The sequence below is a fragment of the Camellia sinensis genome, chromosome 1 (assembly GCF_055761805.1).
Source record: "Camellia sinensis isolate YWXY chromosome 1, ASM5576180v1, whole genome shotgun sequence".
Classification (NCBI taxonomy): domain Eukaryota; kingdom Viridiplantae; phylum Streptophyta; class Magnoliopsida; order Ericales; family Theaceae; genus Camellia; species Camellia sinensis.
Genome location: NC_138961.1, coordinates 174,593,153 through 174,607,524, shown reverse-complemented (window position 1 = coordinate 174,607,524; position 14,372 = coordinate 174,593,153). Strand labels below are relative to the sequence as shown.

Below are 14,372 nucleotides of genomic sequence, written 5' to 3'. Positions count from 1 at the left end.
CACCATAGACTGTGTAACAAAACAAGTAGTTTTCCGTCCACCTGGTTTGCCTGAATTTGTGTTTAATGGGGTTGGAGTAGTACCTCCCCCGTATCTGATTTCATCTGTGAAAGCTGTTAAACTGATTAGAAAGGGCTGTAAGGGATATCTGTGTTCTGTACTGACTGTATCTACTGATGATAATGCTAATGTGAACTGTATTCCTATAGTCAGAGAATTCCCAGATGTCTTTCCAGATAATTTACCAGGGGATTTGATTGACAGGGAGATTGAGTTTACTGTTGATGTGGTTCCCGGAACGCAGCCGGTATCTAAAGCTCCTTACCGAATGGCTCCAACTGAACTGAAAGAACTGAAAGTGCAATTGCAAGAACTGTAAGACAAAAAGTTTATCAGACCTAGTACCTCACCGTGGGGTGCACCGGTTTTGTTTGTAAAGAAGAAAGATGGCTCGCTGAGACTGTGCATTGATTACCGTGAATTGAACAAGGTAACTGTGAAAAATAAATACCCATTACCTCGCATTGATGATTTATTTGATCAGTTACAGGGTGCACAAGTGTTTTCTAAGATTGATCTCAGATCGGGGTATCATCAACTGAAGGTTAAACCGGAAGACATTGATAAAACTGCTTTTAGAACGAGGTATGGCCATTATGAATTTTTAGTTATGCCTTTCGGAGTCACGAATGCACCAGCTGCATTTATGGACCTCATGAACAGAATTTTTAAACCATACCTTGATGACTTCATTGTAGTATTTATTGATGACATATTGATTTACTCCAAAAGTATAGAACAACGCGAACATCATCTGAGACTTGCCCTACAAACCTTAAGAGAACAAAAACTGTATGCTAAACTGTCTAAATGTGAATTTTGGCTTGACCATGTTATGTTTTTGGGGCATGTTGTTAGCAAAGATGGAATTTCCGTTGATCCGCAGAAAATTGAAGCTGTAGTGAACTGGCCTAGACCAACAAATGTGACCGAAGTCCGAAGCTTTTTGGGACTGGCTGGATATTACAGAAGATTTGTCAAAGACTTCTCCAAAATTGCCCTACCATTGACTCAGTTAACTCAGAAGGGGACATCATTTGACTGGACTGACCAAAGAGAATCTGCTTTCCAGGAGTTGAAAACTCGACTTGTGACTGCACCGATTTTGACCTTACCTTCAGGTACGGATGGTTATACTGTATTTAGTGATGCTTCTCATAAGGGTTTGGGGTGTGTTTTAATGCAGAATGGGAGAGTTATTGCTTATGCTTCCCGACAGTTGAGACCACATGAAAGGAACTACCCGACCCATGACCTGGAACTTGCTGCAGTAGTATTTGCGCTGAAAATCTGGCGTCACTATCTGTACGGGGTGACATGTGAAGTATATACCGACCACAAGAGTTTGAAATATTTCTTCACACAGAAAGAACTGAACATGAGACAGCGGAGATGGCTAGAACTGATTAAAGACTATGACCTGCAGATTTTGTACCATCCGGGAAAAGCCAATACCGTTGCCGATGCATTGAGTCAGAAATCAATTGGAAACTTAGCCTGTTTACTCACTGGACAGAAAGAGCTACTTTGTGACCTTGAAAAATCTGAAATTGAAATTATTTTGCGAGAACAAGGCGGAACCATAGCTGCTATTTCTGCTCAACCAGCCTTGATAGAAGAAATTAAAGAGAAACAGCAACTGGATGACTTCTTGAAAAAGATCATCGAAGAAAGAGAATCTAAACCGAGACCGAGATTCAAATTTGAGAATAATGTACTGAAATTTCACGAAAGACTGTGTGTACCGAACGATACTGAATTGAGAAGAAGAGTTCTGCTAGAGGGCCACAATTCAAAACTGTTTATCCATCCAGGGAACACGAAAATGTACCAAGACCTGAAATTGAATTTCTGGTGGCCGGGAATGAAGAAAGAAATCGCAGAATTTGTATCGAAATGTCTTCATTGCCAACAAGTTAAAGCCGAACATCAACGACCCGCAGGCTTATTGCAGCCCTTACCGATACCGGAGTGGAAATGGGAACATATCACTATGGATTTTATTGTGGGATTGCCTCGCTCCAGTAAAGGTATGGACTCGATTTGGGTTATTGTTGATAGACTGACTAAATCTACTCACTTCTTACTTGTTAAGACAATTTATAATGCGGACAAATTGGCTATACTCTATATTGACGAAATTGTTAGACTGCATGGAGTGCCTGTGTCCATTGTTTCTGACAGGGATTCGAAGTTTACATCGAGATTTTGGCAAAGCCTACAGACTGCACTGGGTACTGAACTGAGACTGAGTAGTGCCTACTATCCTCAGACAGATGGCCAGTCAGAAAGGACCATCCAGACTCTAGAGGATTTACTGAGAATGTGTGTCCTTGATTTTCAGGGAAATTGGGAGAGCCATTTACCATTGGCTGAATTCGCCTACAACAACAGCTACCATTCGAGTATTGGTATAGCGCCTTTCGAGGCATTGTATGGCAGAAAATGTAGATCTCCGATTTGCTGGGCAGAAGTTGGAGATGGGCCTTTGCTTGGGCCCGAGATTGTATATGAAACAACTGAAAAAGTGAAACTGATACAACAGAGATTGAAAACTGCACAAAGCAGACAGAAGAGTTATGCTGACGTCAGAAGACGAGACAGAGAGTATGAAGTGGGTGATCACGTATTTGTGAAAGTGACACCGATGAAAGGCCAGACTCGTTTTGGAGTCAAAGGAAACTTAGCACCGAGATACGTCGGACCATATGAGATTATTGAGAAAATCAATCCGATGGCGTATCAAGTTGCACTTCCTCCTGAAATGGAACATATGCATAACGTCTTCCACATTTCCATGTTGAGAGACTACCTCCGGGATCCTTTCCATGTAATAGAGCCTACTCATGTAGTGCTAAGTGATGACTACACTTATAAGGAACGGCCTATACAGATTGTAAACAGACGGATCAAGAAACTGAGAAACAAGGAGATCCCGCTAGTGAAAGTTGACTGGCAGAACCATGGTGGTGTGTATGCCACTTGGGAAAGGGAAGATGACATGGCTAAAAGATATCCTGAACTGTTTCCACTGAACCCTGTTTTCTTCCAGAACGAAGGTAACTCGAGTTTAGAGGACTAAACTCTTTATAAGGAGGGGAGACTGTAACAACCCTCATACTGCTTACCGATTTATGACTGATTGATTACCGATAACCATCGATTACCGTTAAATTGAATTGATTATGACTGATAATTGGACTGATTAAAGTACTGAACTGACTGACTGGAATTAATTGACTGAGTCTATCTGTTTAATTGTGCATCTATCTGTTTGGTAAGATTGGCTGAGTCTATCTGTTTAATTGTGCATCTATCAGTTTGGTAAGATTATTTGATCTGTTCGTGTTTTACGTTTAAACTGCTAATTGAAGGCCTTATCGGCGGCCGAACCGGGAATTGATTGATGTTTTATGATCGTCATAATTTATGTGATTTTATGGTATATTTATCTGAAACTGATTAGGTATGATTAAATTAGATTAAAATGAGTTAAATTGCACCAGTTGCCGTAATTACCATTTTGCCACACTTAGTGGCCACTATCTCACACACATGTGAGCCTTGTACACACTTGAACAACATTTCATTAGCCCCTTCTTCTTGTTCAACCGACCATGAGAGGGAGAGAGTGAGAGAATTTGGTTTTCATCTTGAATTGCTTGGAACTTGGAGAATTGCTTGCTAATTAAAGAGTAGATTGCTTAATTGAACCTCTAGACTTGCATTCAAGGAACCTAGGTATGAATTTCATCCTTTTGGTTTGTCTTTAAGTTGATTCATGAATGGTCCATGTTTAATTGTAGAGCTAAGCCTTGTTTTAGTTCATACATGTTGATATAGAGCTCATTCCATGCTTGCATGTTTGAATTAATGAGTTTTTGAGTTGAATTCATGGTGAAATGGTGCATGCATGTTCATGATTTTGTAATGGTCCATGTTTTCAACTTGTTTTTGGATCAATTGGCTTCTTAGAGCATCAATTTGGAACTTCAAAGTGATTTGAATTCATGCATGTTTGCATGTTCATATTGTTCTTGAAAAATGGTTTGAAATTGGGTTTCGATTAAACACCCTTGGGCTTTGATTTCTCAAAATTGAGTTTTGAACTATGATATTCTATGTGTTTATAAATGTTTTCCAGAAAATGGGCCCAAGAGGATTGGTTTTGATGCATTTGTAGGTGAGTTTGAGCTTGGAGGTGCAATCTGGACTTCCCAGATTCTGCACTTCCGCTCGAGCGGGGGAAGTGCCGCTCGAGCGTGGAATCCGAGCATCCAGTATCTCTGCACTGTTTTACAGTATGCTCGAGCGGAGGATTGGGCGCTCGAGCGGAGTCATGTCTCAAGCTCGAGCGGGCGTCGAGCGGAGATTTCACCCATCCAGTACTTTTACAGTACGCTCGAGCGGGAAAGTTGACGCTCGAGCGTGTGCCTTTGTTGCATGACCGCTCGAGCGGGGAAACCTGCGCTCGAGCGGGATTCTATTTTTCTGAAAATCCTGAAACAGTCTTCTGATTACATCTTTGCATCCTCATTTCATTCTAGGCATTCTTAAGCCTAGTTTAAGACATTTTATTGAGAATAGATGTAGAACACACCGAGGCATTAGGGATTAAGTTATTATCTTTCCCAGCTGTGAAACTTAGAGTGTGTTCAATCTGTTAACTGTGTAGGGTTAGTGACTGGGGAGACACGCTCTAGCATACTGTAACCCAAACTCTGTGAGTAACGATTATGTAAAGATATGTTCACAAATGATTATTTTCTGAACTGTACTGTTTTCTGAACTGATTACTGTTAACTGAATGAATGTATGTCCTATATTCTGAACTGTATTGTGGCATCCTTAGCACCTACTGTTTACTGTTATTGTTACAGAGATCTCTGTCGGTTCCCTCGTTGGAACCACTACTGTTTACTGACTGATGGCCATCATTACTGTTCAGTCTTTTAAGACCTACTGTTTACTGTACTGTTATGCTAATGGGTGTACCACATATGACTGTACTGATTGAATGATTGTAAATATTGTGCATACTGTTCTGTACCGTTTATGTATGAATGTATGAAAGTCTTTTTCATATAGACTGTCACAGCTCAGTGGACATTATTTATTTACTGTTTTGGCTTCCGCCAGGCCCTGTACTCTGTTTTACTGTATTACTGTTAAGCAGGCCTTTGGTAATCTCGGATTACTGACCGGTTACGATGCTAAACCCATAGGGCCGGGTTTGGGTCGTGACAACTACTATTATTTGCATAACCAATTAACACACAATCAACGGTCTTTAGTCCTGTCTTAGTCGTTTTGGGACTAGGGACTGCCACCTTGGCCAAACACCCCCACACTTTGAGGTAATTGTAGATAGGTTATCGACCTTTCCACAATTCATAAGGTATTTGATCAATTTTCTTATGGGGTACCCTGTTAAGGATAAAGTTAGCAGACAAAATCGCCTCCCCCCCACAAGTTCTGAGGTAACCCTAAACTAATCAACATGGCATTCATCATCTCTTTAAGAGTTCGATTCTTTCTCTTTGTAACTCCATTTAATTGAGAAGAATAGGGTGCAGTGGTTTGGTGAATAATACCATGTTTAGAACAAAATTCCTCAAATGGTGCATTATACTCACCATCTCTATCACTCCTCACTATCTTAATAGTTTTGCCAAGTCAATTTTCAACCTCAAGTTTATATTTCTTAAAAGCTTCTAAGGAATCTTTACTTCTCTAAGTAAACATAGCAATATCGAGTGCAATTATCAATAAAAGTAATAAAGTACTTCTTACCTCCTCTAGTTTAAACAAATTTTAAATCACAGATATTTGTGTGAATTAAACTTAGAAGTTCAGTACTTCTTTTTACTTTATTAAATGATGCCTTAGTGAGTTTTGCCTCAACACAAATCTCACATTTATGATTAGGATCAATCTCTAAGTTTGGCAAATATTCTAAAGTAACAAGTCTACGCAAAGAATTAAAATTAACATGTCCTAATCTACCATGCCATAAAAAAGAAGATTCAGCAATATAAACAAAAGATGTGTTCTTATTATTAATAGCCAAATTTGGTACAATAGTATTTTCATGGAGCTCAAAAAGCCCATCACTCATATAACCTCGCCCCACACATATGCCACTCTTTGAGAGTACAACCTTGTCAGATTAAAAGACTAATTTAAACCCATTCTTGATCAACAATGACCCATAATCAAATTTTTGTGAATTTCTGGCACATGGAGTACATTGTTGAGCGTGAGTTCTTTTCCCGAGGTCATTTTCAACACAATCTTTCCTTGTCATTCCACAGTTGAAGTGGAGAACTTTTCCATAAAAAGTTGTTCCCCACTTCCCACTACTTTGTAGGTTGTGAACATCTTCTTATCTGCACAGATATGGCAAGTTGCTCCAGTATCCACCCACCACTCCTTGGGATTGCCTACCAAATTTGCTTCAGAGACTACTGCAGCAAGATTGACGTCTGCCACGCCATCGGAAAAATACAAATCCTCAGCTATGTTGGCTTGTGTTGGCTTTTTGCTTGAACTCCCTCCATCCTTGCGAACATGACAATCCGTAACACGATGTCTATCTTTGTCGCACACAAAACACTTGCCTTTGAATCTCTTATTGAACCCGTTGTTGATCCCTTTGATCTTACTAGTAGATCCTTGTTTGTGACCATTGCCATCATGCTTCTGCTTCTCGTTGTTGAACTTTGACTCATGTTCATGTTCCACAACGTTTGCTTTAGCCTGCATGATATGGTTTCCTAACTTCTTGTCGGAACCACGATTGTCCTCTTCAATTCTGAGCTGCACTATCAGTTCTTCCAATTTCATCTCCTTGCGTTTATGCTTTAGATAATTCTTGAATTCTTTTCAAGATTGTGGCAATTTTTCAATGATTGTCGTTACTCAAAAAGATTCACTGAGAACCATCCCTTCCGCATGTATGTCATGGAGAATTAATTAGAGATTTTGAACCTGGCTAATAACCGTCTTGGAATCTATCATTTTAAAATCTAGAAAACGGCTTACAACAAATTTCTTTGTACCGATATCCTCTGTCTTATATTTATGATCTAGAGATTCCCACAGTTCTTTAGCAGTGCTTTTGACACTATACACATTGTATAGTGTATTGTCCAACCCATTAAGGATATAATTCCAACACAGAAAATCATCATGTTCTCATACATCGACTACGGCAACCACTTACCGGTCAGTTTCTCCCTCGTTCAGTGGCGGAGCTTTTTCATTGGTGAAGCGAGCCAAATTCAATGTAGTAAGATAAAACATTATCTTTTGTTGTCATCTTTTAAAATTATTTCCATTGAATTTTTCTATCTTCTCTCCATGATTTATCGGTACTGTCAGAGTCATCACTGACACAATAGGTGTGGGGGTCAGAGTAATAACAGTCTCAGTACTGTTTATTTCAGTTGTCATAATTCTAACGAAATAATAATACACCAATCACAAAATTATACAAGAAAGAATTTACACACAAAATATACAGAATAATATTTTGTAACAAAATTCCAATGATAAACAGTATATTACTACTATGTTATTAAAAAAATCATTAAACAGTATATTACTACTATTTAAGAAATTAAACAGTATATGACTACTATTTAATTTCCCGAAACAAAAATGCAAATCTACTTTAAGATTGTTATACCCACGGTGGTGTGTGTGTGTAAATTAAATAAACAACAAAATAAAATAATTTAGAAAATAATTATATAAATTAAATTCTAAATTAAACGCTTACAGAAATTAAAGTCGAGGCTTGTGTTGGACACAATCTCCTTAAAGTAGATTCGCCCTCGCTCCGGTGCTTCGAGTTTTAACCGGCGTTTACTTTCCATGATGCAACGACTAACACTTGAATTTGCAACACTACAAAAACAAGTCTGGCGAACCAAATTATGTTCTAACTCTTTCTCTTTCTTTTTTTAAAAATAAATGTAGAAACAGATACAGTAGTGTAGGAGGAAGAACTGAAGAAGAAAGGGAAAAAGTTTGGAATATTTCTGATAGAAATGAATACTGGATGGCCAACTATTTATAGGAGAAATGATGGTTGTTCAAACAGGTACCAAACAGATAGAAACCTGTTCGGACAGATTCAATACTGTTTAGACAGATTCGGTTGGAATTCAACAGGTATGAACTTGTTTTGAACCCTTTGAACCTATTCGGGTGGGTTTGAACCTGTTAGGGATTTATTTGGGCGAAAGAAAAATTCTAGACCAATTTATTTTGAATTTTGCAAACAAAATAAAATAAATAAATAAATAAATTACCAATGTTTTTTGCCCAAAAAGATAAGTATTGGGTCAGACAAGCCCAACCCAACCTCACACCAGCGTCCAAGCCTAGGCCAGCCCGCTCGACCGGACCGACGGACGGCGACGGCGCGCGTGTGGTTTTTGTTTTGGGTCCAATGGGTCTAGCCCACTTTACTCATAACCTTACCTTTCCACAAACTTGGGTAATCCTTGGGGTCCATCCCAAGTATCCCAAGCTAAGGTATATAAACCCAAATAAATCCTTAAGCTTTTCCAATGTGGGACAAGCACATTTTACAAATGTATAGGAAACCCACCTAAAGCTAGTTCCACGAACCTAAAAACGCACGTTCAATTCTCATTCATCCGGAAATGGTTTCGAGCAACCAAATACGCGATTTTATTTACTACACGGCATTAAATATGAACCAAATTAGAAACATTAAAAATAACACTTGGGTCCCACCTTAATTAATGCACAAAGTTAGCAAAAAATAAGGATTTTGCAAAGCCATTTTCCAACCTAACAAACCCAACTAATTTACAAAGCTGTGAGGGTCATGCCCTCTCCAGCCACAAGCAAATCCCAATTATGTAAATTCAAATCCCATAATTTCACAATTCTTTCATAACTATAAGTTAAATAACTATATGTAATAATTTTGATACAAATTCTCACGAGTATGGCCATATAAGCTAAACATTTTTTTTTTTTAAGGACAAACTTAACTTTATTCTATGTGGTTTAGATTATGTGCAGTTTACCCCTCAATGTTTAAAAATGATGACTATATAATCCCTACATTGTTTGTGAACTAAATTGTACCGTCTATTTTTCTATCTAAATTAATTGACTATATGGTTCATGCGTCCATAAAGAGAGTAGACTTTATTTTAAGATCAAGAGATACACATCTTTAAATTTACAAAAAGTATGCCATTCTTCATCATCTTCATCCGAACCTTGCAAACCCTAAACCTAAACCTAACTCTAATTCTAACCCAAACCAATCACACCCACACTCATCCCCAACACCTCTAGCTACTCTATCTCCCTTCCAAAGGTTCATAATAGTCTCATCTTACTTTTGCTGACTATTGTCGTTGCCTTTGTACTTTTCGACCACCACTACCACTTGCTTTTACCTCATTGATGGGAAGATACAACGTGAAGAACTTTGGCATGAAAAATTAGAATATGTAGTTCTCGTATAACATAATTATGATCAATTTTTATAAGAGATTAGATTTTTCCCTTAATTTTTTGTTTTTGTTTTTTAATCATTTGCTTGTACTTTTGTTTTGTGGGTATTTATACTGGTACAGTAATTGGTTAATGATAAAGAGATCAAATTGGAGAATTTATTGAAGAGTTTGGTTTTGGTTCCTTTTGTTTCATTTTTGACCGTGGACAAATGCTAAGTTTTCTAATGTATGCATTTATAAACGCATTTACAAATTTGTTGGAGTTAGCAACATAGAAGGAAGAAGAAAGAAAATACGTGTGTATATATATATATATTTCAGTTTAATTCAAAAGAGAGAAAATGAAGAAGACGAGGTTTTGTTAACAGAAATTAGTGTATGTTTTAGTGTACAAACCATATAGGAGTTATGTGGTTACTTTCAGATAATAAGGAAGTGATCCGTTGACGTAGCAGAATAAATCACACGAGGCTAAATATCGTTCTAGCAGGCGAACAAAATCCTTGAATTCACAAGGAAGAAATTTTTTTTGAAGAACTGAATTATATTGCATCAAAGATAATTTCCCTAAGGCATACATGTGTATTTATAATAAACTGAACCCTAATCAAATATGGAAACAAATAAGGAAACAAGGAATTAGGATAATTCCTTGTTAGACACGAAAATAAACAAAAATTACCAAAATTAGAAAATATGAGTTAAGCCTAAATCTGCATACTAAGAAACGATAGAAATGTGCTAAAATAGACAGCGCTAAAAATGCACTTTTCAAAATAAAGTTATTTCCAAAATGAAACCTTCCTAAAACGGCAAAATTGCTAATTTGAAGGCCTAAACGAAGGAATTTAACTAAAATTCACCATTCAACATTGCCAAGAATGGCCTTGATTTCGATTTAAAACATCGTTTCTAATCAGACTACTAAATTTGAGACAATTCTAAGCTCGTCCCAAAAGTGTCGCTATTGCTCTCAATTTGGTTTCTTTCTTGCCTTTTAGTAGTCCAATTGTTCTAAGAAGTCTTCGACTACTTGTTCCACATCATCCGTACATGGCCTAAACCACATATAGGGTAACGTAAAGTTCCCCCCCCCCTCCCTCCTCTGTCTCCCCTCCTTTTATGTTAGTAAATTTTGTTTTCAATATCAAAATTTTAACACTACTAGTGAATAAAAAAGCATGTAATGGCATCGTTTGAAAAGTTAGTTATTTTAGTTGGCTATTTGAATTTTTGACTTTGAAATCTGGTTAAAATAGTTGTGTTTGAGAAGTTACTTGACCTTTTTTTGTAATTAGTTCATTTGATTGGTTGTAACAGAAAAAGTGAAATAATTATGAGTTGAATGTGATATTTTATCTTTTAGTGAGCTATTTTAGCCCAGCCCTCTTCCCAAACCCCCCCCCCCAACATATAGTATGACATTTATATTTTCTACTGCAGCTCCATTGGTTTCGACGTAAAATATTTTACACAGAAAAATTATTTTTTTTTATAAATTGATTTACACAGAATTATTATTATTATTTTTTTTTACGTTTGGTTGATTTTTGAAACAAAAATATTTTATTGTCAAAAAGATAAATTTTGATTTAATAAAATGTCATTTATGACTTTTTAATGAGTTAATATATTTATTTAAAAATGTTAAATGTGTTGAAAATGTAGTGAGTGAGAGTCACTTTGTAAAACTTAACTTACAAAATTTTTAAAGATAAATCATTTTCATACTTCTCTAGTTTTCTGTCATTCATATATGGCATCACTGTACTTGTATGCTGTCCATGTGAGCAAAACTGGGCAGGATTTCACCCTCCAATTGGCTGGCTGGTCAACCACCCAAGGGTGATTCGACCTCCTTTATTTGCCTGCTTCTACTGCTACTTCGATTTTCTGTTCCCAAACAAATAAGAAATATTCGGTTACCTGTTCCTGAACAAATAAACAATGTTTGGGCCTGTGTTCCTAAATTTCAGTCATATGTTCAGGAGTTCAGTCCAAAAAAATTAACAAACAGTTTTATTATTTTTATCATTTTTTTCAAGAAACTTACTTTTATAAAGCTAATCTTATCTGAGTTAAGAACACCATCAAAATTATAAAGCTCTTTTAAACTTTTATCATTGTACTCCTTTTGTCATATGAAATTATAATTGGTAGGAAAATTTTCACTCATTGTCATTGCCGGAGAAGTGTATATAATCAAATGGTTGCCACTGTTGTTGCAGGAATATTACCGCCAAAGGGTTTTTAAGGTTTTGAAGATGGATAGGTTTTGAAGGTGAAATTTGGGAAAGATAGATGGTGTGATGGAGGTGGGTGCTCTCATAAACTCTAACTCATGATGTAATAGGTATATGAGTTTAATTGTGAGTTGGGGTGTTCCAAAATTATTGATGTCATTTTTAGTAATTTTACTTGAAGTTATTGTTGTAATAAAAAAAAAGTTAAAAAATGATAAAATCAAAATAATTGATGAGGTGTTAATAACAGCCCTCTAAATTTTATATAGATAAATTATACTTTATCCCTTTTATGTTTGGCTATTTTTTCATTTTGACCCTTAAAGTTTTTTTTTTTTTTTTTTTTTTTCATTTTGACCTTTCATGTTTTAAATTTTTTTCAATTTACTTCTTAGGTTCAAAATTAGACAAAAAATATCATGATAACTACAACATAACATAATAATAATAATAATAATAATAATAATAATAATAATAATAAAAACATATGATTATTTTGGGATTTCAATTTATGTATGAGATGTGAGTTATATATAATAAAATATTGTGATTTTTTTTTTAAGGCCCCTGGTATTATGATTTTATAGCATAAAAGACACTCAATATTTTTATAATGTCTAAGGTCCCTCAACATCAATCTAGAGAAAATTCAATTTAATCCAGAGAAATTCTCTGGTCCAAACCAGAGAAAATTCAAGAATTTTTGTAGTGCGCAAATAGAAGCTCTCAAACTTGAGCTTGCTTCTAACTGGTTTTTCAAGAGCTTGTTCTCTGGCCTGAACAAGATGAGACCCTGTTGATGCTCCAAATGTTGCTTGATTTGTAATACAGGGCTCGACTTGCCAGTGCTCATCAACTGTAATAGCTGCTATGTAGCATTAACTGTTGTGTTGTGATGCTTTTTAGCTTTCTAGATTGATAATTTTCTCTGGATTACTCTTGATTTTTCTGTAGATTACTTTTGAATTTTCTCTGGATTTGGAAATTTTCTCTGGATTACCCTTAAATTTTCTCTGGTTTCAGTTTTCTTTGATTTTTCTCTGGTTTGAATTTTCTCTAGTGAATGATTTGAATTTCTCTGGTAAGGACATAGAGTTTGAATTTTCTCTGTTCATGATGGCATTTGTTAAGGACATAGAGTTTCATAGAATTTCTCTAGACTTCCCACTTAGAAATTCTCTTCAAATTTATCTGGTTTGCAAATTTCTTTAGTTTTCTCCCAGACCAAACCAGAGAAAAACACCATATTCCAAACAAAGAAGAGAAACATAGTTTTTTTTTTTTTAAAAAAAAAACAGAGGATTTCTTGAGCTTCTTCATCTAACAATGGCTGAAAACTCTTCTTCTCTCAGGTAACTCTGCTGCCTCGCAATAAAATCCTCCACCGTCTTCCGGAACTCCTCTCCGCTCATCTAACAAAAACAGCCTCAGCCTCTGATTCCCTATCCCCGGCACCGGACGGCGATGAGTAATGTCAATCCTACCACCTCCGCCACCAAATCAAAGTCAAAAAAGTGTCAGCAACCCCCATGCCAGCTATTAGAGATCACCGTCATCTCCGCCCAAGACCTTTCACCCATTGCCAAATCCATGAAAACATACGCCATCGTATGGCTTACCCCTGACCACAAACAAGCAACTCGAGTCGATAGCAACGGCAATGCGAACCCAACCTGGAACGACAAGTTCGTCTTCAAAGTCGACAACAATCTTCTCACCTCCGATACAACTGCTGTCATCGTAGAAATCTGTACAGTCTCTTGGATCAGAGACAACCTCGTCGAAACGGTTCACGCTCTCATCACCAACCTGCTCCCTCCCAATTATCGAACCGTAAACGATTCCATCACCCGCTTCGTCGCTCTCCAGGTCCGCCGCGCTTCCGGCCCTCTGTGTGTGCGTGTATCTGGACAGGTCTGAGAATGGAGAAGTTTAGAGAGAGAGAGAGAGATGAGTTTTGATTTGGTAAGGTCAAATTTCTCTGTGATATGTTTAGGGACCTTAGACATCAAAAAATAATTTTATGAATCTCTTCCATTACGAAAAGTAGGAGATGAACCCTAGACTAATTTTTCCTAAAATATTTGCATACTGCGTTACTCTCAGTGTGTTATTTTTTTTGTTTAATTTTAAATGTAAATTATTTTTAAAAATAAATTAGAAAAAACTTGAAAAATAAAAGATAAATTTTAAAAGTGAAATTAAAAACGTGGTCAAACATAGAGGCAAAAGTATGATTTACCCATTTTATTTGGGAATCTCAAAGATGCTCTCTAACGATGGATCAACTTCTTCGCTTCGATCTCACACCCAGTAGCTGACGCAAAGCCTCTGCAAGTTCCATCATCTTCTCGTCAAATTTGACTCCAAAACAAATAGGCAAGTTTTATTCACCTGGTTGCTATATTTGCTTTTAGCATGGCCCATTTTAATTGTTTCGCCTTTTGATTTGTTCTTCATATGTTTTGATCATTTGGGTACCATAATTTTATGATGAAAATTTGCATTTTAGATATCGGCAATGATTTCCATCATGGACTTGAAATCTGAATTGGGTTTT

At 36.6% G+C, this 14,372-nt stretch overlaps 2 protein-coding genes across 11 annotated transcripts in view; both read left to right on the top strand.

Moving 5' to 3' along the window:
• The first annotated feature begins 13,276 nt into the window (after positions 1-13,276).
• On the top strand, positions 13,277-13,732 carry LOC145820851 (uncharacterized). Its single transcript, XM_082917454.1, has one exon. It carries the CDS (start codon positions 13,277-13,279, stop codon positions 13,730-13,732), a length of 456 nt encoding a protein of 151 aa, XP_082773580.1.
• Positions 13,733-13,954: 222 nt separating this feature from the next.
• The window catches only part of LOC114270829 (2,3-bisphosphoglycerate-dependent phosphoglycerate mutase 1), a 43,757-nt gene continuing 43,339 nt past the window's right edge, over positions 13,955-14,372 (top strand). For all 10 annotated transcript variants that reach the window (XM_082889315.1, XM_082889299.1, XM_082889322.1 and 7 more), the window contains exon 1: positions 13,955-14,191. The gene's annotated coding sequence lies outside the window, so the exon portion shown is untranslated. The remainder of the gene's footprint in view (positions 14,192-14,372) is intronic.

Bases quoted from the DNA above. Each gene is read 5' to 3' on its own strand.
- LOC145820851 (XM_082917454.1), top strand. From the start codon at position 13,277: ATGAGTAATGTCAATCCTACCACCTCCGCCACCAAATCAAAGTCAAAA.